This window comes from Vombatus ursinus, unplaced genomic scaffold, assembly GCF_900497805.2.
Source record: "Vombatus ursinus unplaced genomic scaffold, bare-nosed wombat genome assembly UNPS02014772.1, whole genome shotgun sequence".
Lineage (NCBI taxonomy): Eukaryota > Metazoa > Chordata > Mammalia > Diprotodontia > Vombatidae > Vombatus > Vombatus ursinus.
In genome coordinates this window covers 19,771,897-19,795,676 of record NW_020954550.1, presented here as the reverse complement: position 1 = coordinate 19,795,676, position 23,780 = coordinate 19,771,897, and the positions used below count along the sequence as shown (strand labels likewise).

Below are 23,780 nucleotides of genomic sequence, written 5' to 3'. Positions count from 1 at the left end.
TAGGTTATTAAAGTTCATCACCAGTAGTTCTCCATCTCTCCCTGGAATAAAGAGATTTATTTCATCAGTTGTCCTGGGGGAAAAGTATATTATTTTAGAATAGTTTTTACGTTTAAAAAAAATCGATAATTTTCTTTAAACAGCAAACTGATTTTAGGGGGTAACCAATTAATGTTGTTAATTAATAATTAATGTTAGTTAATTCTATAAATCCTGAGACTTATTTACATTGATAAATATCTTTATACTGTTCCTGAAATACTTCCACGAGGTACTTTAAGTATGACTTGGGTAAAGGAGATACAAAAGTATAATTTTGAGTAAAATCTATGAAGCTAAAGCATAATTCTTTCCTTCTCTAAATGGCAGGGGCTTGCCATGAGGTGTTGAAACCTTGTTTCACTGAGTTGGAGAGACTGGACCTAAATGGCGCAGCATGACTTTGCTCCAGCCTGGCTTAATTTTCCTACTCCACCATCGTCAACAAAGGTATTCTTTCTTTTATCCCTTCTTTAGGCATATATATGAAGGTGACTGCCAGAAGGTTTAAACAATCCTTTATGAGATAATTAAATCTTAAATATCATATCCAAATCATTATAAATTTAATTTATTGGTTTTGTTATTACAAAGTCACTTTTTTGCCTTTATTAAAATATTTGATCTTCAAAATCTAATTTTTTTCTCCCACTGATAACCAAAGTTTGGTAGATTTGTTTGTTTTGAAAGGCAGACTTTATAAAAAAATCAAGTTTTTCAGCTCTAGTAGGATATGTCTTTGCAAGAGTATTTGAACCAGAATCAAAATGCTGAAAATTCACAAGCTTAGATTTTAAAAACCTTGATTGTTGGAACTGTTTCAATTTTGTCTTTGTATCCCTAGTGCCTCGCACAGTGTGGCACATGGTAGACACTTAATAAATGCTTATGGATTGATTGAAATACCCTTAGTCTTGATCACAAAAGGATATGGGCACACTCTTAACATTGTCTTTAAGATTTAGTATAGATCCATGAAAGACAAATGATCAGTTCTTGGAAGTTAAGATGGGGAGGTCATTAGGAGCCACTGGAGTTTATTGAGCAGGGGTTAATGATGATGTGATCAAACCTGTACTTTAGGAAGATAATATAAGTAGAGGATGGAATGGCATGGGGGGAAACTTGCAGGCAGGCAGACCCACCAGTAGGCTATTGCAGTAGTCCAGCAGTGAGGCAGTGGAGACCCATACTAAGGTGGTGGCAATATTAGAGGGGAAAAGGGAGCATATATGAGAGATATTACATACAAAGATAGAGTTGACCCGACTTGGTAACAGATTGGACTTGAAGAGAGAGCTTGAGGAGACCAAGATGTCACCTTGGTTGTAAGCCTAGTTGACTGGGAGGTTGGTGGGAAGTTAGGAGGGCAGTTTAGGGGGTGGGGTGAAAATAACAGTTCAATTGAGTTTAAGATGTTTATGAGGCATCTTTAGAAGCTTATGAGATCACAAAGTGAAGTAGTATAGAGAGAAAAGTTATACAGTGTCTAAGGATGTGGAGAGGTCAAGAAAGGTAAGAATTGAGAAGAATGTCATTAGAATCTAGCATTTAAAAAATTATTGGTCTCTTTGGAGAGAAGAGTTTCAATTTTTAGATGTTAATATTTTGCTTGAGAAATTTAAAAGGTTTAAAAAATTAGCTCCTACACTTCCATTACAAAAATTTGACATTGTCTATATGTTCTAGACTGTGGAACAAATTTTCTCGATGTAATCTTTTTTTAATCTCAAGAACCAAGTCTTAACCTAATATGCTACCATGCAGGGGTGGGGAACCTGCAGCCTGGAGGCCACGTTTGGCCTTCTAGGTCCTTGGGGTGAGGTCTTTTGACTGAGTTTACATTTTACTCAACACATCCTTTTATTAAGGGGATCTGTTCTGTGAAGTTTGGATTCACCTACACTTGAGAAACTAGAGGGCCATATGTAGCCTTGAGGTGGAAGGTTCCCTACCCCTGGCTACCTTCTACAGCTGGTGCTCTCTTCACAGTTGTTTAATAGTTGTCATCATTAGTGTAGTGAGAATAGTAAATACAAATATATTAGTCTGTGGGTGAGAGATTGGAGTAAATTATCTCTTCCCCTCAATTTGGATATTTACCCTGGATTGGAGAGTGATTGAATATGTCCTTCAGACCTTCATCCCCTCCATTCATCCAGTCTGTTCTTTTAGTTTCCTGTATAATAGCTTGGATGCTAGTCTTATCTAAAAAATTTGATAACAATGATTTTTTTTCTTTTTGAATTTCCCTTATACTAGATGTTTTATGTTTGTGCAGAAGCTCTCACTTTCATGTTATCATCATGCCATTTCATATTTTTGTAATTACCTCTATTCCTTGTTTGGTTAAGATTACATCTTCTATCCATTCCTGTGAAGGGTACATAATCTGCTTATTTTATAATTTTTTTTTGGATAATATTTTAAATATTCAGATCGAGTTTCCATTTTGAATTTATTGTGGAATATGGTATTGATCTAAGTCTAAGCCTAATTTCTGGCAGACTTCTTTGCATTTTTCATAGCAGTTCTTATTAATTAGGGAGTTCTTTCCTAAGTAATTTATATTTTCCAGTTTATTAATCACTGGATTATTGAGTTTGGTCTCACTTTTGTATTTTTTTCTCCTTTGGCTAGCATATGCCACCTGTACTTACAACTTTGGGAAACATACTTTTTATTGAATACTGTATAGGGAGCTAGTACTCTGCACAAGGACAAGGCCTGTCTTTTAATTTGTCTTATTACAGAAATCCAAAACTTTGTGCATGTATCCATAGGTGTACATAAATAAGGACACCCTAGGGTAGAAGGTGTGACTAGGAATGAGTGGATAACAATGAAAGCTTGATAGAGCTTTGAAAGAAAAAATTTGACAAAGGTTGGAGAAGCAGATTGTAGATATATTAAACAAAGGGAAAGAATAGATTTCAGACTAAATGAGCAGTAGATACAACTACTATCAAAATTCATTCAATTCTTTTGTAGATCCCCTTTAACTCAGACCTTTATTTTAGTAGTAGGGGCCTGTACTTATTAGTCCATTATATATAACTTTTCTTTGCTGCATCATTTGTAGCTATTCTCACAAGGAAGATATTCTTTTTAGAAGTGAACATTTGTAGCAGCATGCAGTTTAGTCAGTTATCAATAAACATTTATTAGGTGCTACTATATGCCAGGCACCATGCTAACCTCTGGGGATACAAATATGAAAAAAGATAGTCCCCTACCTTCAAGTAGCTTGCAATCTGAAGGGAGAACACAATACGCAAGGAAGCTGAAAAGGAAGGTGAGCAAGAGGGGAGAATGGACTCTGAAGGTACCCAGTGTAGGGTTCTGGTGGTGAAGTAAGAAAAGTTCCAGAATAGTGCAACTAGGTGAGAAATGAGGACACTTTCTAACCTGAATAGCCTCCTTAAATGTTGAAATTCATGGTACAGAGGGTGGTAATGAAATAGAGACCCCAAGACTGATCAGATCTTCCAGGATGAAGAGGTATTCTCAATAATGAGCTTCCTGGGGCAAGGTGGAAAAGTCAAAGAAGTCCTAAAGTAGTGTAGCCAGGTGAGAAATAAGGAGGATCATTGAAAGTACTGTACGATTTCCCAGATGCAGTCCAGCTAATTTCTACTTTCTATTCAGCTCCTGGCCTAACTCATTGTCTATCTGTAGTACCTTTCTACAGTTACATATCATAATTTGTGATAGTGGTAAACTCTCTGAAATAATTACAAATGTTTCTTAAGAGAGAAAAGGTTCAGTGCTAGATGGATTTAGTAGCTATCTAAATTGTCTAATTGTAGAACCTAGCTATTAAACTGGTAATCTTTCAGGTTTAGGTATGGGCTGTGATTCACGAAAACAGATTTTTTTTCAAACCCAAACCTGAGTATGGCATGAAGATAGGAATCATGCTTTGATGCTTTGACTCCTAAATGCCAGCTATGTAATTTTTATAGATCTGATATAGCTGATCACCTTTTGAGAAATTATTTACATATTTGTAATCCTCATCTTCTCAAGGTTTAAAATAGAATCTGATCCCTTTTGTAGTTACTTTTTGGCATGGGATAGGACTGACTTCTCTGGCTTTATCTTTAGTTAATCACACAATCACCCAGATTTTTATAACTGCTTAAGACCAGAATAGATCACTTCAAGGCTATTGTCTACAGATAAACTTTAATGGTTAGAATTCTTTCTTCAGCAGCCTTTATTTTATTTTATGTTATTTTAAAATTTATTCTTTTATTTCTCCCTAATTACATGTAAAAACAGTTTTTTACATTAGTTTTTAAAATTGAGCTCCAAATTCTCTCCCACCCTCCCCAAACCCCTTATTGAGAAGGCAAGCAATTTGATATGTTCCACATGTGTTGTCATGCAAAATATATTTCCATATTAGTCATGTTTTAAAAAAAACACAGACCAAAATAAAAACCCAAGAAGAATAAAGAAAGTAAAAAGAGTGTGCTTGGATGTGTATTCAGGTTTTATCAGTTCTTTCTCTAGAGATGGATAGCATTTTTCATCGTAAGTCCTTCAGAGTTTTTATGAGTTGCAAGTGTCATCTTCCCATGTAAGAATGTAAACAGTTTAACCTTAAGTCCCTTATGATTTCCCTTTCCTATTTACCTTTTTATGCTTCTCTTGAGTCTTGTATTTGGAAGTCAAATTTTTTATTCATCTCTGGCCTTTTCATCAAGAATGCTTAAAAGTCCTCTGTTTCATTAAATGTCAATTTTTCGCCCTGAAGGATTTTACTCGGTTTTCCTGTGTAGGTGATTTCTTGGTTGTAATCCTAGTTCCTTTGCCTCCAGAATGTCATATTCCAAGCCCTCTTATCCTTTAATGTAGAAGCTTCTAAATCTTGTGTTATTCTGACTGTGGCTCCACAGTACTTGAATTATTTCTTTCTTGCTGCTTGCAGTGTTTTCTCCTTGACCTGGGAGCTCTGGAATTTGGCCATAATATTCCTGAGAGTTTTCATTTTGGGGTCTCTTTCAGGAGGTAATTGGTGGATTCTTTATATTTCTACTTTACCCTCTACTTTTAGAGTAATATTAGGGGAGTTTTTCTTGATGATTTCTTGAAAGATGATGTCTAGGCTCTTTTTTTTCATCATGGCTTTCAGGTAGTCCAGTAATTTTAAAATTATTTTTCCTGGGTCTGTTTTCAAGGGCAGTTGTTTTTCTAATGAGATATTTTACATTGTCTTCTATTTTTTCATTTTTTTGATTTTGTTTTATTGTTTCTTGCTCAATTCAAGTTTTTAAGGAATTATTTTCTTCGGTGATTTTTTTTTAATCTCCTTTTCTATTTGGCCAATTCTATTTTTTAAGGAGTTCTTTACTTCAGTGAATTTTTGTACTTTTTTTTTTTCCCCATTTGGCCAATTCTGCTTTTTAAGGAGTTGTTCTCTTCAGTGAGTTTTTGTGCCTCTTTTTCCATTTGGCCAATTTTGCTTTTCATTCGCTCTTCTCCTTATTGGATTTTTGTCCCCCTTTTCCCATTTGGCCTAGTCATTTTTTTTTAATTAATTTATTTTTAGTTTTCAGCATTTACTTTCATAAGCTTTTGAGTTTTAAATTTTCTCCTCCTCCTTCCTTACCTCCCTTTTTAAGACAGCTTGCAATCTGATATAGGCTCTACATATACATTACTTTTAAACATATTTTCACATTACTCATGTTGTAAAGAATTGGAATCAATAGGAGGAACCACAAGAAAGAAGAAACAAAACAAAACAGAAGGAAAAAGAAGAGCAAATAGTATGCTTCCGTCTGTGTTCAGACTCCATAGTTCTTTTTCTGGATGTGGATAGCATTTTCCATCATGAGACTTGGAGATATCTTAGATCCTTGCATTGCTGAGAAGAGCCAAGTCTATCAAAGTGAGTCATTGCACAGTGTGGCTTTTACTGTGTACAATGTTCTCCTGGTTCTGTTCATTTCACTCAGCGTCAGTCCAAACAAGTCTTTCCAGGTTTCTCTGAAGTCTGCCTGCTCATCATTTCTTATAGCACAATAGTATTCCATTACAGTCATATCCCACAACTTGTTCAGCCATTCCCCAGTTGATGGGCATCTCTTCAATTTCCAATTCTTTGCCACCACAGAAAGAGCTGCTATAAATATTTTTATACCTGTAGGTCCTTTTTTCATTTTTATGATCTCTTTGGGATGTAGCGCTAGAAGAGCTGCTATTGCTGGGTCAAAGGTATGCACATTTTTATAACTCTTTGGGCATAGTTCCAAATTGCTCTCCAAAATGGTTGGATCAGTTCACAACTCCACCAATAATACGTTAGTGTTCCAATTTCCCCACATCTTCTCTAACGTTTATCATTGTCCTGTTTTGTCATGTTAGCAAATCTGATATGTGTGATGTGGTACCTCAGTTGTTTTGATTTGCATTTCTCTAATCAATAGTGATTATAGCATTTTTTCATATGATTATGGATAGCTTTAATTTCTTCATCTGAAAACTGAGCCTAGTCTGTTTTTTAACGATTATTTCCTTCAGTATTTTTTTGTACCTCCTTTACCAAGTTATTGACTCATTTTACATCATTTTCTTGCATCATTCTCATTTCTCTTTCCAATTTTTCTTCTGTCTCTCTTACTTGATTTTTTTCAAATCTTAAACTGTATTTCATGTTTCATTTTATTTATTTATTTTAATTAATAAATTTGTTTATTTTTAGTTTTCAACGTTTACTTCCACAAGATTTTGAGTTCCAAATTTTCACCCCATCTTGCCCCTCCCCTCACCCCAAGATGGCATGCATTCTGAATACACCTTCGCCTAGTCTGCCTTCCCTTATATTTCTTCCTCCCTTCTCTTATCCCTTTCACCTTCTATTTTCCTGTAGGGCAGCATAGATTTCTGTAACCCATTTCCTGTATTTCTTATTTCTCAGTTGCATGTGAAATTTTTTTTTTTTTTAAAAACATGTGTTTTTAAAACTTTGGGTTCCATATTTTCTCCATTCCTCCCTCCCCACCCACCCTCATTGAAAAGGCAAGCAACTCAATGTAGGCTATACATGTGCAGTGCAAAACACTTCATAATAGACATTCTGTGAAAAACTAACTCTATTTCCCTTAATCCTATCCTGCCTCCCCCCATTTATTCTATTCTTTCTTTTGACCCTGTCCTTCCTCAGAAGTATTTGCTTCTGATTACTCACTTTCCTAATCTGCCCTCCTATCATTCCCCTTCTCTCTTGTCCCCTTCCCTTCCTATTTTCCTGTAGGGTAAGACAGATTTCCATACCCAATTGAGTATGTGTATGTTATTCTCTCCTTAAGTCAAATCCTATGAGAATAAGATTCACTCATTCCTTCTCACCTTCCCCCATTTCCTGTCCACTATAAGAGCCTTTTCTTTTCTGTTTTTTTTAGTGAGATAATTTACTCTGTTCTACCTCTCCCTTTCTCCTTCTCCTAGTATAATCCTCTCTCACCCCTTAATTTTATTCTCCAGATATGACCCCTTCATCTTCAACTCACCCTGTGCCCTCTATCTATCTGTCTATCTATCTATATACATACATATAATTTTTTCCCTGCAGCTACCCTAATACTGACAAAGGTCTCATGAGTTACAAATATTATCTTTCAATGCAGGAATATAAACAGTTCAACCTTAATAAGTCTCTTATGATTTCTCTTTCCTCTTTACCTCTTCATATTCCACTTGAGTCTTGTATTTGAAAATCAGATTTTCTATTCAGCTCTGGTCTTTTCATCAAGAATGCTTAAAAGTCTTCTATTTCACTGAATGACCATTTTTTCCCCTGAAGGATTATACTCAGTTTTGCTGGGTAGGTGATTCTTGGTTGTAATCCTATCTCCTTTGCCCTCCAGAATATTATATTCCATGCCCTGCGGTCCCTTAATGTAGAAACAGCTAAATCTTGTGTTATCCTGATTGTGTTTCCACAATATTTGAATTATTTCTTTCTGGCTGCTTGTAATATTTTCTCCTTGACCTGGGAACTGTGAAATTTGGCTACAATATTCCTAGGAGTTTTCCTTTGGGGATCTCTTTCAGAAGGAGATCGGTGGATTCTTTCAATTTCTATTTTTCCCTCTGGTTCTAAAATATCAGGACAGTTTTCCTTGATCATTTCTTGAAAGATGATGTTGAGGCTCTTTTTTTGATCATGGCTTTCAGATAGTCCAATAATTTTTAAATTCTCTCTCCTGGATCTGTTTTCCAGGTCAGTTGTTTTTCCAATGAGATATTTCACATTGTTTTCTAATTTTTCATTCTTTTGGATTTGTTTTACAGTGTCTTGATTTCTCATAAAGTCACTAGCTTCCAATTGCTCTATTCTAATTTTTAAGGAAGTATTTTCTTCAGTAATCTTTTGGACTTCTTTTTCCATTTGGCCAGTTTTGCTTTTTAGGGCATTCTTCTCCTCATTGGCTTCTTGGACCTCTTTTGCCATTTGGGTTAGGCTATTTTTTAAGGTGTTATTTTTTTCAGTATTTTTTGGGGTCTCCTTTAGCAAGCTGTTGACTTGTTTTTCATGATTTTCTTGCGTCACTCTCAGTTTTTCCTCTACTTCTCTTACTTGCTTCTCAAAATCCCTTTTGAGCTCTTCCAAGGCCTGGGACTGATTCATATTTTTCTTGGAGGCTTTGGATGTAGGAGCTTTGACTTTGTTTTCTTCTTCTGGTTGTATGTTTTGTTCTTCTTTGTCACCAAAGTAAGATAATATAGTCTGACTCTTTTTGTGCTGCTTGCTCATGATCCCAACCAGTTACTTGAGTTTTAAACTCTTTGTTAAGGTAAGAGTCTGCTTCCAATGTGGAGAATGTACTGTCCCAAGCTTTGGGGGTTTGTACAGCTTTTTTCAGAGATACTCCTAGGGACCTGAAAATTTTCAGTTCTTCCAAGGTACTATGATAAGGGGTGAGGTGTTTCCTCTCCACGGCCACAATAAGCTCCACCACGCCAGAGCTCCTTCTCGCCCCGGGACCGCCCCTCAGAACTGTGACCCAGATCCAAGCACGGACAAAGCAAGAGATTCCTGCCTCAGCACTGGCAAAGTGATCTCTGCAATCCCCCTCTGATCAGCCACTCGTTTCCCCCTCAGTCTGTGGCCTGGAAGCTCAGGAGGCAACTGCTGCCCTGGGGGTAGCTGAGACCTAGCTCCTCTCTCACCACCACAGTCACAGACTTTTACCACTGACCTTCTAAGTTGTCTTTGGTGTTTGTAGGTCGAGAAGTCTGGAAACAGCCACAGCTGCCTGAGATTCAGTCTTCTGAGGCCTGCTCCAGCTTCGCTGCTGCTTGTGCGCTCACACCAAACAGTGCTCCTCTCCCTGCCAGGCGCAATATACATTTCAGATCAGCCATCCAGGTTGTCTTGGGCTGGGAATTTGTTTTACTTTGTCTTTTTGTGGATTCTGCTGCTTTAGAATTTGTTTAGAGCCATTTTTTATAGGTATTTGGAGGGGTTTGAGGGAGAGCTCAAGCAAGTCACTGCTTTTCCTCTGCCATCTTGGACCACAAACATTCTTTTCTGTCCTGGAATTGAAATGAGGATCCCCACTCCACAGTGGCCACAAGCTCTACTGTGCTCGTGCTCGTCCTCACCCTGGGACTGCCACCTGGTTCCGAGTATGGGCAAAGCAACAGAGTCCTGCCCCCAGTGCCAGGAAAGAGACCTCTTTAATCTCCTTTGACCAGTTGTTCAACCCCATTACTCTCTGTGGGCTTAGAGCTCCTGAAGTAGCCTCTACTGCTGCTGATTCAGTCACTCCCAAGGCTTACTCCTCCAGCACCCTTGAATATACCTGAGTTTTCCAGAGGTAATTGGAAAATCCACAAGATCACAGCCTTTTACAGATGATACGATTCTGATTATACTGATTCTGAAAGATTTTTCAACTAATGAAGTCACCTTAGTATTTTTTTAATGTCTGAAGCACATTTTTAAGGCCAAGTGTACTTCTCTCTTAACACTTTTCCAGTTTGCTTTCTGATGTTGCCTAATTTTTAATGCTCTCCTTTGACATAATTACAAAGGTGAAATTGCTGTAAAAAAAGAATCATTTATATAATACATTCCACAACCAAATGCAAATGGCTTTTATATTAGTCTTTAACTTAGATTTTTTTTTCTTGTGTCAGTATCCATTAGCACACATAATAAAAGATGACTTTTTTACCAGCAGAAAAAAGTTAGCTTTAGATTATAAACATTATGGATTATATTTCATGCTTCCAGTTGCAATGGTTGTTGTCCTTTGTTCTTGAAGAGGACCAAAGTGACATCACTGTGTAGTCAAGTTAAAGTGTTTCTAATTGACTGATCAGACCAATACTGGGTTAGAACGCTGTGCCACAGGTCAGGCTCAAATAGTCCATGTGAACATTTGGGGTGAATTCTCTAAATTTGCACATCATGTGTTTATTTTGAACAACTTCAGTTCTGCTTTGCTTATAGAGCACAGCACCTTCTCTCATCAGGACACGCCATTTTGGGCAGTCCTGTGTCAGTCATACAATCAATTCCAGAGTTTTTTTTTTTTTTTTTTTTTTGTGAGGCAATTAAGGTTAAGTGACTTGCCCAGGGTTACGTAGCTAGTAAGTATTAAGTGCTTGAGGCTGGCTCTCTCCACTGTGCCATCTAGCTGCCCCCAATTCCAAAGTTCTTAAGAGAGACCTTGAGAGTGTCCTTGTATTGCTTTATCTGACCACTGTATGAATGCTTGCCAGGTGTGAGTTTTCCATGAAATAGTCTTTTTGGCAAGCATAGGTTTGGCATTTGAACAATGTGGCCAGCCCATCAGAATTGCACTGTCCGCTGTAGAGTTTGGATGCTTGGCAGTTTAATTTGAGAAAGGACCTTAATGTCTGGTATCATATTTTGTCAGGCGAGCTTCTGAATCTTCCCAAGACAATTCAGATGGAAGTGATTCCGTTTCCTGTCGTGGCGCTGGTAGACTGTCCAGGTTTTATAGGCATACAACACTGAGGTCAGCATAATGGCTCTGTAGATCTTCAGTTTGGTGGTCAATCTAATAACTCATCTCTCCCACACTTTCCTTCTGGAACTTCCCAAACACTGAGCTAGCTCTGGCAATGTGTGTGTCAACCTCATTTTCACTGTGTACATCCTTGGAAAGTATACTGCTACGATAAGTGAACTTATCCACACATTCAAAATTTCTCCATTTGGTGTAATGATGGTTCCACATATGAATGGTGTAGTGGTAGCTGATGGAGCAGCTGTGTTTTTGGTGTGGATTGTTAGGCCAAAATTAGCACAAGCAGAGAAATGATCCATACTTTGTTGCATCTCAGCTTCAGAGGCTGCATTGAGTGCACAATCATCTGCAAATAAAAAATCACGCACCAACGCTCCCTGAACTTTAGTCTTGGCTTGTAGCCTTTTCAAGTTGAAGAATTTACCATCAGTGCGGTAGCTGACCTTGATGCTGTGTTTGCCTCATTAAAGGTGTTTGATAACATGGCTGAAAACATCATGCTGAAAAGCATGGAAGGAAGCACACAGCCTTGTTTCACTCCATTGGTGATTGGGAAATTGAGGGAGCATCATCCATTAACCAGAACCCTGGGTAACATGCCTGTGTGAAATTGATGTATAATACTGATGAGCTTCTCTGAGCAATCAGATTTTGACACAATTTTCCATAAGCCCTCATGACTGACAGTATCAAAGGCCTTAGATCTAAAAACAGACATCTGTTCTCCTGGGGTTGTCAGTCAGCAAACACCATATCAGCTGTTCTTGGCCCTTTCTGAAGCTATACTGGCTCTCAGGTAGATGATCATCTTCCAGGTGAAGGAACAGCCTATTTTTTAAAAAATTAATTTATTTTTAGTTTTCATCATTCACTTCCACAAGCTTTTGAGTTTTCAATTTTCTCCTCCTCCCTCCTTGCCTCAAAGACAGCATATAATCTGATATAGGCTCTACATATACATTCCCGTTAAACATATTTTCACATTAGTCATGTTGTAAAGAAGAATTAGAACTAACAGGAGGAACTGTAAGAAAGAAGGGGAAAAAAAAGCAAATAGTATGCTTCCATCTGCATTCAGACTCTTTCTCTGGATGTGAGTCTTTTGGAGATGTCTTAAATCGTTGCATTGCTGAGAAGAGCTAAGTCTATCAGAGTTAGTAATTGCACAATGTGGCTTTTACTGTGTACAACGTTCTCTTGGTTCTGTTCATTTCACTCAGCATCAATCTATACAAGTCCTTCCAGGTTTTTCTGAAGTCTGCCTGCTCATCATTTCTTATGGAGCAATAGTATTTCATTACATTCATATACCACAACTTGTTCAGCCATTCCCCAGTTGATGGGCATCCCCTCAATTTCCAATTCTTTGCCACTACAGAAAGAGCTGCTATAAATATTTTTATACCTGTAGGTCCTTTTCTCATTTTTATGATCTCTTTGGAATACAGACTTAGAAGTGGTATTAGGTCAGCCTATTACGGAGCATTCTGACAAGAATCTTGCCAGCAATGACTGAGAGAGATTCCCCTGTGATTGTCATAGGACAACTTATTTCCTTTACCCCTGTAGGGATGGGCAGTGGAGGCATCCTTGAACCTCCTGGGGGATAATTTCCTCTTGCCACATAACCCGTAAAATTTCAGTCAGTTTTTGTGTGAGCAATGGATCCCCTACCTTATAAATCTCAGCTGGAATACAGTCAGCACCAGGTGCTTTGCCACATGAAAGGAACCTAATGGAATTCAAAACCTCTTCTTCAGTTGGAAGTTCAGCTAGGGAGGGATTGACTTCAGCTAGAGGTAAATGGTCAGTGGCTTTAGCTTGATTGATGACAGTCTGTTGAAACCACTATGAAAGTGTTCAGCCTTTCTCTCCAGGATCACACCCTTATCACCAATCAATGTGGCTCCATCAGCACTGAATAATTAAGATTCACCATAGGTCCTTGGCCCATGAATAGTCTTTTGGGCATCATAAAAGCACTTTGGATTGTTACTCTCAGAATAAAACTGAATCTCCTCTGCCTTCTTGCTGAGCCAAGAATCCTGCATCTCTCTTAAGTGTTGCTTGTACTTTACTTTTGATGGAATTAAGTGCTGTCTTCTTACAGATGGATGAACTATCCCGTTGATAAACCCTGTGGAATTCTTGGGCTTTTTGTTTTTGTTTTTGTTTTTTTTTTTCATTTAGTAGCTTCGGAATTCCCCATCATTTTCATCAGACTAGTCTTGATGTTTGTGAATATTCTGATCCAGATGAGCAAATGCAGTGCTATGCACCAAATCTCTGAAAGATACCCACTCCTTTTCTGCTCCATTGTTGCCAACTGTGTGTTGGCTCAGCTTTCCCTCCAAGTTAGCAACAAACTGTTTCTGCTCATAGAAGAGCTGTAATATGTTGACGTTAATTCTTCTGGCAGTCATTTTGCCGTGGGGCCACCATTTTTGTTGAATGTAAATATTTAGCTTGGAGAGGATAAGTCTATGATCGGTCCAGCACTCTGCCTCATGTTGACTTTGTCACTCTCATATCCTGTCTCTTCTTACAATCACATAGTCTATTAAATGCCAATGTTTGCTTTGAGGGTGCATCCTCGAAGTTTTATTGTGTTTAGGTAAATGGAAGACAGTGTTGGTGATGAGGTTATGAGATGCACAAGTCTGTTTCCAGCTCCATTCCTACCTAGGACACCTTGCCAAGTCTGTTAATCTGAGCCTACTCTAGCATTAATGTCATCCAGAATTATAAGCTTGTCCTCTTTTGACACATTGATGAGAAGGTGCCTCCAGGTCTCCATAAAAACTTTCTTTGATCTCATCAGGGTTCGTCATGGTAGGAGCATAAGGCAGTGATAATGGTGGCGTGACATTTTCCTGCAAGTGGCAATCGCATTATCATGAGCCTGTCATTCACTCCTTTTGGTAGGCATACAAGCTTGTTGACTAGTTTAATTTTGATTGCAAAACCTACACCAGCTTTCATAGTCCTCCCCTTCACTGTAACCACTCCAGACAAAAGTGTATCCACCTCTGACTTGAGTAAGCTGATCTTCATTTGCTAGCCTTGTTTCACACAGGGCTGCTATTTGAATGTGATATCTGCTGAGTTCTCTCTCAACAAGAGCTGTTCATCTTGCAGGTGTACAGGATTTTGTGTTGCCTGTAAGTGTGCGCACATTCCATGTACTGATGATGAGTGGAATCAACTTTGCAGAGGTTTCTGTACATTTTTTTGTGTCTATCAACTTGTCACTTCTTATACCACAACAATATTCCAGCCTTACACTGTCTAGTTGTTTTAAATAGTCCAAAACAACATTGATGAATGTGACTGACACAGTGTAGTTCCCCTGTTTTGCTCATTTGATTAAATCTATTTTAGCCTTAACTTTGTCCGAGATCATGATTAGTGCCCCTGCTCCTTTTTCCCTAACAAATTCTACTCCTGATCTTTATTTTATGTTTGTGCGTATCTCCTATTTCCTTATCCTCCTGACTCCTCTATTTTACTTCTACCTGATACCTTGCCCTCCTATTATTTAACCTATCCTTCCCTTATCCTCCCATTCCCATTAATCTAAACACCCTTCTATACCCCCTCCCCTCTAAAGATCTCTCCCTTATTCTCTCCCCCCCATCCCCTTAGTGTTTATTTCTTTCTGAATTTAAAAAACTTGTACACTCTTTGAGATATATATGTATTCTTCCCTCTTGAACTCTTTCCCAATGAAAGTAGATTTCCAGAGCTAACAGCTCCCCCCATCTAATTCCTCTGTATTGGTTCTTCCTCTCCACCCCATTTGTATAAGATAATTATTCTCTTTTAGCTGTTCTTGAATGGTTTTGTATTTTGAAGTCATTATACTCAGGTCTACCCCAGTTTTTCTTATAAGCTACCTAATTACTAATAATAATCTTAGACATAGGTTTAACATTTTACATATATAAAAAGTAAACATTCTGTCCTTATTAAGTCCCTTGTGATTGGTCATTGGTATGTACCTTTTATTTCTCTTGGCCCTTGTATGTCAAATTTTCTATTGAGTTCAGATTTTTTTTTTTAAACACAGTCCTGAAAGTCTTACAATTCATTAAATGTCTTTTTTTTTTTTTTTCCATTTAGAATTAGGCTTAGCATTGCTGGGTATGATATTTTTGGCCAGAAGCCCAGTTCCTCTGCTCTTCAATATATAGTGTTCCAAGACCTGTAATCTTTTGGTGTTGTCACGGCTAAGTCTTGTGTGATTCTAATTGTGGTGCTGCTATATGTCCATTTTGTTGTTGTTGTTGTTGCTCCTCGTCGTATTTTGTCCTTGAGCTGGGGGTTTTGGAATTTGACTATAATAAATTCCTGTGAGTATCCTCTTAGGATCTCTTTCAGGTGGTGATTGGTGGATTTTTTCCTGTTTCTACTTTGTCCTCTTGTTCTAATGCTTCAGGACAATTTTCTTTAATTATTTCTTGTATTTATTGTATCGAAATTCCTTTTTTTATCATAGTTTTCAGGTAATCTGATTATTCTTATGCATTTTTGTCTTGATCTGTTCTCCAGATCATTTGTTTTTCTTATGAGATATTTCACATTCTCTTCTATTTTTTCATTCTTTGTATTTTGTTTTTTTATTTCTTCATCTCTTATAACTTTGCCAGCTTCCCCTTGCCCAATTCTGATTTTCAAGGAGTCATTTTCTTCCTTAAGATTTTGGATCTCCTTTTCTCCTTGAGCTGAGTGTTTCAGAATTTGACATTTTAAGTCATTTTAATTAAAAAGTTTAAAGATGAATTTTTAAAATAATCTTTGTGGAGAGATGGTTTCTTTCTTGATGGAGGGAAATCTAAAAGGAACCCAAACTCAAACTGTTCCTAGTGTTTTTCTCCCTGTTGCCATTAAGGTTCATTTCAGGTTATTAGATAAATGAAAAGCAGTGTGTTGTAGTGGAAAAAGTAATGGATTTGGGCATAGAGGACCACCACAGGTCTTAGTTTTTACTATATGCTTTTTTTTTTTTTTTTTTTTTTTGTGAGGCAATTGAGGTTAAGTGACTTGCCCAGAGTCACACAGCTAATGAGTGTTATGTGTCTCAGGTTGGATTACAGGTCCTCCTGACTCCAGGACCGGTGCTGTATCTGCTGCGCCACCTAGCTGCCCCAGGTCTTAGCTTTTAGTGCTTGTTTTACTAATTAATAGTTGTAAGCTTAGATGCTTCATGAGGGAAGCTGGGTGTAAAGAGGGGGGATGGTTTTTAATACTTCTTATGCATAATAGGTACTTAATGATGTTGAATTTAAAATGTATATCTTTAATAACAGCTAGTGGTAAGAAAGGTAATTTAATAAGAGGGAGAGGGAGGGATTCATTTTTGTGTTAGGTAAGGCCATGTATGCTAGGTAGCTTTATACCTTATAAGATAGGTTGCAAGGATTGAGGAAACCAGCTCTATATTGCAGTAGTCTTCATAACTTGTCTCCCTGCCTCAAATCTTTCCCTACTGTAACTAATCCTTCCTCCCCACAGCCTCCAAACTGATCTTTCAGAGTAGAGGAAAGGATTGTTGTGAAGAAAGCTTGGTTTAGTGTGTGTGTAAATAATATGATAATTATTATCCTGTATTTCCCCATACCCACTCAGTTTCCTGATTCTACACTCACATGTTCCTTGCCAATCCCTCCACCAGTTCTATTTCCAAACTACTGCTTGTACCCTGTCCTTGCTACTTAGCTGTAACTGGGATCCTGAATGAAGTCTGGTTACCTGCTTGCAAGGGTGACCTGGTTTCCCCAATCCTTGCAATCTACTTTATACCCAAAGCTCATTGTTTTGTGATAGTTGCCCCAAAATGTAGGTGTACTTGTGCTTTGCATTAAATAAGCCCAATATGAAAGTTCACATTTATATAAGATAAAATAGGCTGTTCTTATTTGTTTTACTAAAGGATTTCTTAACTTTTTATAAGGATTTGATAGTGTCCCTTTAAATGTCAAGTTCTTATCTGACATTTGGCTTACAAAAACTGTTTACATAAATGGTTCATTATCACATCAACTATATAAAATGAGGTACAACTGTAAAATAAAATATTTTACCTACTTTATACTTTTAATTTTTGTTGATATCGTTTGTTTTTACATCACCTGTGTGTGTGTGTGTGTGTGTGTATTTGTGTGCGTATATGTTCCCACCTCATACTCCCAAACAGCATCTGTGACAAAGAATATAAAAGAAAAGGGGTCTTGGGGGAGTGGTAGGAAGTAAGCAGTTTAGTAAATTAATGAACACATCCAACATATGTGACAGTATATATTAGGGATATATTAGGGATTCATAACCTTTTTGGGGGGATCAGACCCCTTTGGCAGACTGATGAAACTCGTTGGACCCCTTCTCCGGATGTTTTTAAATGCATAAAATACAGTATGTAAGAACACAAAGGAAACCAATTATATTGAAATAAACTTATAAAAAACAAGTGTCTTCCCCTCTTTTTAATCCTTACTTCACTCCCTGGTAGGCTCTTTTCTTTCTTTTTTTTTTAAATTTGAGGCAATTGGGGTTAAGTGACTTGCCCGGGGTTAAGTGACTTGCCCAGAGTCACACAGCTAGTGAGTGTTATGTATCTGAGGCTGGATTTGAACTCAGGTCCTCCTGATTCCAGGGTTGGTGCTCTAGCCACTGCACCAACTAGCTGCCCCATTCTTTTTTTTTTTTTTTTTTTTGAGAATATAGAGTTCACCTTCCCCTCATTGCTAGCCCTTGGTTTGACCCCGCCCTTCCCCCGTTGTGTTCTGGGAGACCTATAATCTTTAGGTTGTTGCTGTGCATCTTGTCTTTTGACTTTATGTTTTGCTTATTTGGTGAACATACTTCCTTTTTGCTTTTCTTATTTTAGGTTGTTCTTCAGGTCTGTGTTTTTACATTCCCAGAATCTACTGTTCTCTCTTTTGTTTCTTTGGTGAGGTTTGCCATTATAATCTTTTTTTATTCTGCCCATTGCTTTTGTTGTGCAGGACATATTTTATGCTCATTTCTTGTTTAAACCACTCAAGACTAACCTGCTGTGATTCCGTATTTTCCTCACATTTCATGGGGTCCTCTGTCTCATCAGGTATCAGATCATTTTCTTTTTGTTTTTTCCCTTCAGTATTTTTCACAGATGTCTGAACTCATTACTAGATCTGGAGGCCATATTTCCTTCCTTGTTACTGTTTTTCTTATTGATTTATCTGTTTATGTTCAAGGTCTTTGAGTTTTCTTCCTGAAATCTTTTTCTCCCTCCCTCTCATATTTTCCATATCATTCGTTTCCCGACTCTCCTATGTGGTTTTCTTGGGGGCTGGATTTCAAAGTGTCTCAGTTGCCTCCCACAATGGGAATCTCACAGCTCACCATCCTAGGTCTATATCCCAACCAACTTTTGGGTGGTCAGGATTAACCCCAGCTGTGTGCTGTGCTCTTTTCTAAAGGTTTTGGTGGGGTACAGCACAGCTCCCCACATACAATGGTGTATTGTCCTTCTGACCTGTCCTTCTATTGCTCAGTTCTTTGATTTAGCACTGTAGTTCAAAACCTGCCTTCTCTAACACTGGTGCTTCCAGGTTGCAGGCCTGACAGGCTTTTGCTCCTGAACGGGCTGTGATCAAGCTCAGGGCTGAGGCCCATGCAAACTTTCACAACCTGGATATAAGGTTTTTATGGCACTAGGAGAATAGAGGGGAAATAGGGTGCAGAGGTGGATTTGGGTGTAAGCCTGTGTTGTGGCCTTGGGTCTGCTAGCGAGCTCTGTTACTGATTGTATGCTGGGTCGGGGAGTAGGGGGGACGGGAAGATTCCTTTGAAGTGGGACTTAGCTCAGGGTAAAGGAGCATCAGTTCCTGGGTTTTGGGGGACGGTTGGGGGTTCATATCAAGGAAACAAATGACATTGCTTTTTTTTCATGCATAATTTGTGTTTTGGAGAGTTTTGAGAGGTCATGGGGATTGGAGAAAATTTCTAGTCTGCCATCTCGTTGATCACATCCTATTATTCAGTTTTATTTCCCCCATTTTACTTCATTGTAGTCATTGTGTGTATTGTTTTCCTGTTTTTTTCTTATTTCATTCTCTTATCAGATCAGATGATTTTCTGTGTTTCTCTATTTGTCATATGAATTGTTATTCTGCAATAGTAACAGTTCATTATATTTATGTACCATGGTTTGTTTTAGCTATTCCCCAATTAGTGTGTATCTATTTTGTTTCTAGCTATTTTGCTACCCCCAGGAAGCTTCTATGTGACTATTTTGGTGTATATGATATTGTTCTTTCTGTCTTTTACCTTGTAGGGTAGAAATTCCAGTGGGATTTCTGGAACACAGAGGATATGGACTACTTTTAAGAATTACCCAACTGATTCATAGTTTCACCAAGTGTTTAAGAGTGCTTTTTGTTTCTATGTCTCCATCATTTTCTCAGCTTTGCCAATTTAATGACTTTGAGGAGAAATTTCCGAGTTGCCTGGATTTGCATTTCTTTTATTGTTGGTAATTTGGAGTAATCTTTCATGTGGTTGTTAATAGTAATTCTTTTGGGAACTATTTAAAATGTTTATATCCTTTCACTACTTACTCATTGGATGGTGTTTCCTGGTCTGGTTTCATCCACATGGCCACATCCACATACATATCTCTACCCCTTCCCAGCCCCACATTAGATGCTTGTCAGAGATAGTTGATGCAAAGATTTTTTTTTTTTAATTTGACACCCTCTCCAGTAATCCTAGCTATATTGATTTTGTTTACTTAAAAGTTTTTCAGATATAACAGGAAATTATTTCTACTGTATACCCTTAAAACTCAAATATGTTGATAGTGAATTAATCCCTTACCACTCTTAAACTCATGATCTTTGCTATATTTTGTCTTCTCATATGTAAATTCACATATACACGTATAAATGTGTACATATATTCTTTTGGTCTCTTCTGAAATTAAATAGAAAATGTTTTTTTAGTTATTTTTAATGTCAGCAATACCCAAGCCATAGTAGCTTGAGCAAAGCACAAAGTAATTTGGAGGGGAGTCCTTTAGTCACTTGGTTTGTTTAACCTCTTCCTATCTAAGGTTGCTTCCCTACTCCCTTTAAATATGCCCAGGTTTCTCTATACTTAAAAACCCTTTACTATCTCTTCTTTTATTAGCCAGACTCCTTGATGTATTTTTGTATTTGCTGTCTCCCCCTTCTTTTTCCTCTCATTGAGTCCTTAACCCTTTGTAAACTGGCTTCCAACCTGTCACTTTAAACCTGAAATCACACTTTGTAGTTACTGATGATTTTTTAATTGCCCAAAACTGATAGATTTATCATTTTTCTTTACCTATGTATTTCCTACACTTTGACACTATTGACCATCTTTTCTCTCGGTTTACCTAAGAGTAAAACTGCTGCTCAGTCAGTCTTTGCTGGTCCATGATCTACTACACACTCTAGGTGTTCTTCAAAGCTCAGTCTCAGGCTGTCTCCTTTTCTTCCACTATGCTCTGTTCTAGTAACCTCATCAGTTCCCTTAACTGTCATCTTTATGTATACGACTCCCAGATCTCTTTCTTATATCAGTTGCCTATGGACATTTCAAACCTTAAGCTCGGTATATCCCAAACTGAACTTATTTTTCTTCCTCAATCAGGAATTCTCAGTCTTTTTGGTGTCATGGACTCCTTTGGTAAGCTTGTTGAAGCCTATAGACTACTCAGAATAGTGTTTTGTATTTTTATTTTTATATTCCCCCCGGCCCACAGCTACCATTAGACACAAAAATGTTCAATAATTCTGTGCATATTTTTATTTATCGGCTCTTTCTCTGCATGCAGAGAACGTCTTCCTTCATATGTCCTCTATAGTTAATTTGGGTATTTATAATAGTCAAAATGATTTAGTTGTGCAAAGTTGTTCTTAAAACAGTATTGTTGTTACCATATACAACGTTCCCTTGGTTCTGCTAATTTTCTTATAGCACAGTAGTATTCTATCACAATCATATACCACAACTTGTTCAGCCATTCCCCACTTGATGGGCATCCCTGCAATTTCCAGTTCTTTGCCATTTCAAAGAGAGCTGTTGTAAACATTTTAGAACATATAGGTTCTTTTCCTTTTTTGTTAATCATCTTTGAAAATGGACCGAGTATTGCTGGGTCAAAGGGTATAGGTAGTTTAATAACTCTGAGCATAGTTCCAGATTGCTCTCCAAAATGGTAGGATCACTTCACAATTCCACCAGTAATGAATTAGTGTCCCAATTTTTCTATGTCCACTCCATTTGTCGCTTTCTTCTATCATTTTAGCCAATCTGATAGATGTAAAATGATATCTCAAGGTTGTTTTGATTTGCATTTCTCTAATCAGTGATTTAGAGCATTTTTACATGACTGTAAGTTGTTTTGATTTCTTCATTGGAAAACTGCCTGCTCCTATCCTTTTACTGTTTGTCAGTTGGGGAATAACTTGTTCTTATAGATTTGACAGAGTTCTTTAGATACAAGACTTTTATCTGAGAAACTATCTATAAAATTTTCCCCTCAGATTTTCCATTTTTCTTCTGATGTTGGCTGCATTTGTTTTATTTATTATTATTGTTTATTATTTATTTAAAATAATTTTATTTAATATTATTATTTAATATTATTTTTAGTATTTATTATTAATGTTATTGTTAATTTAATCAAAATTATCCATTTTGTACCTTACAGTGCTGTCTCTTGTTTATTTATAAATTGTTAACCTGTCCATAAGTCTGATAAGTAATATGTTCTTCAGATGTTCTTGTAATATCTCTTTCTATCTATATCTAGGTCATGTATCCATTTTGGCCTTGGTAAAATAAACCAAAAGATATTGGTCTATGCCCAATTTTTGCCATATTGCTTTCAAGTTTTCCCAACAATTCTTACCAAATAATGAATTTTTATCCCAAATTTCTAAGTCTTTATACTTGTCAAATACAAATTTACTATATTTATTTGCTGCTGTAAATTGTATGTCTACTCTGTTCCATTGACCTCCTTCCTGTTTCTTAGCCAATAATAGATAGTTTTGATAATTGCTGCCTTATAATATAGTTTAAGATCTGGTACTGCTAAACCTCCTTCCTTTATATTTTTCCCATTGGTTTCTTTAATATTCTTGACTTTTGTGTTCTTCCAAATGAATTTTATTATCTTTTTCTAGTTCAGTTTTCTAGTTGTAGTTCAGTAAAATAATTTTTTTTGGTAATTTCATTGGGATGGCATTGATTAATTTAGGGGAAATTGTTATTTTTATTATATTGGCCCTATCTACCTATGAACAATTAGTATAACAATAATAATAAGCTTTCTAAGAAAATAAAACACCAGGACCAGACAGATTTAGAAGTGAATTCTATCAAACGTTTAAAGATCACTAATTCCAATATTAAATAAATTATTTGGAATAATAGGCAAAGAAGGGATGCTATGAAACTCCTTTTATGAAACCGATATGATACTGACACCTAAATCAGGAATAGTAAAAACAGAAAGAAAATTATAGACCATAAATATGTATGCAAAAATCCTAAATAAAATAACTAGCTAAAAGATTACAAACAATATATTACAAGGATCATAAATCATGACAAACTGGGATTTATACCAGGAATGCAGGGATGGTTAAACATAAGGAAAGCTATTCACGTAATTTATTATATCAATAATAAATTTTAAAAAAAATCATGATTCTATCAATAGATGGAGAAAAAGCTTTTGATAAAGTAAGACACTCATTTCTATTAAAAACACTTGAAAAGTATAGATATAAATGGATTTTTCTTTAAATTGAGAAAAAGCAGTTATCTAAAGTCATCAGTGAACATTATTTGTAATGGGGATAAGCTAGAAGCCTTCCCAGTGAGATCAGGTGTGAAACAAGGATGTCACCAATAGTATTCAATACTGTATTGGAAATCTTAGTAATAACAATAAGAGAAGAAAAAGAAATAGGAGGAATCAGAATGGGGAATGAGGTAATAAAACTTATCTCTTTTTGCAGGTGATGTGATGATATACTTGGAAAATCCCAAAGATTTAACTAAAAAGTTAGTTGAAACAATTATTAATTTTAGCAAAATAGCAGGGTAGAAAGTAAATCCACATAAATCATCAGTATTCCTGTGTATCACAAATAAAACCCTACAAGAAAAGATAGTAGGAGATACTCCATTTAAAATAACTCTAGACAGTACAAAATACCTGGGAGTATATGTGCCAAAACAAACCTAGGACTTACATAAACAAAATTACAAAAAAATTTATACGAATAAAATCAGATTTGAATAATTGGAGAATAGTGTTTTTAAATGCATAAGATAAAATAGGAATACAATGAAACCAATTATATTTAAATAAATTTGTTAATTTAAAAAAAAAACAAGCTCAAACAAGCTCACCACCCTACACCCTCCCGGTTTCCCAACTTCCCTCTTTCTGTTAAAGGTACCATCATCCTTCCAGGTTGATGGCCTTGGTGTCATTCTTAATTCCTCACTGCTTCTTACTCCACATACCCAGTCATTTGACTGGATTACAACTATCACCATTTCTATATTCACTACATCTCTCATATTAGACCTTTTCTTTTTATTCATAAAGCTGCCACATTGGTTAAGGTTCTTATCAGTCTTTCACTTAGATTATTCCAACAGCCACCTAATTAGTTTTCTTCCTTCAAGTATCTCATC

The 23,780-nt window shown here is 36.8% G+C and overlaps 1 protein-coding gene across 2 annotated transcripts in view; it reads left to right on the top strand.

Moving 5' to 3' along the window:
• GPBP1 (GC-rich promoter binding protein 1) overlaps positions 1-23,780 on the top strand; it is a 111,029-nt gene that overhangs the window by 42,340 nt on the left and 44,909 nt on the right. For both annotated transcript variants that reach the window (XM_027863453.1, XM_027863452.1), the window contains exon 3: positions 370-489. In XM_027863453.1, the coding sequence (XP_027719254.1) occupies positions 427-489 (63 nt within the window). In that variant the 5' untranslated portion in view covers positions 370-426. The remainder of the gene's footprint in view (positions 1-369; positions 490-23,780) is intronic.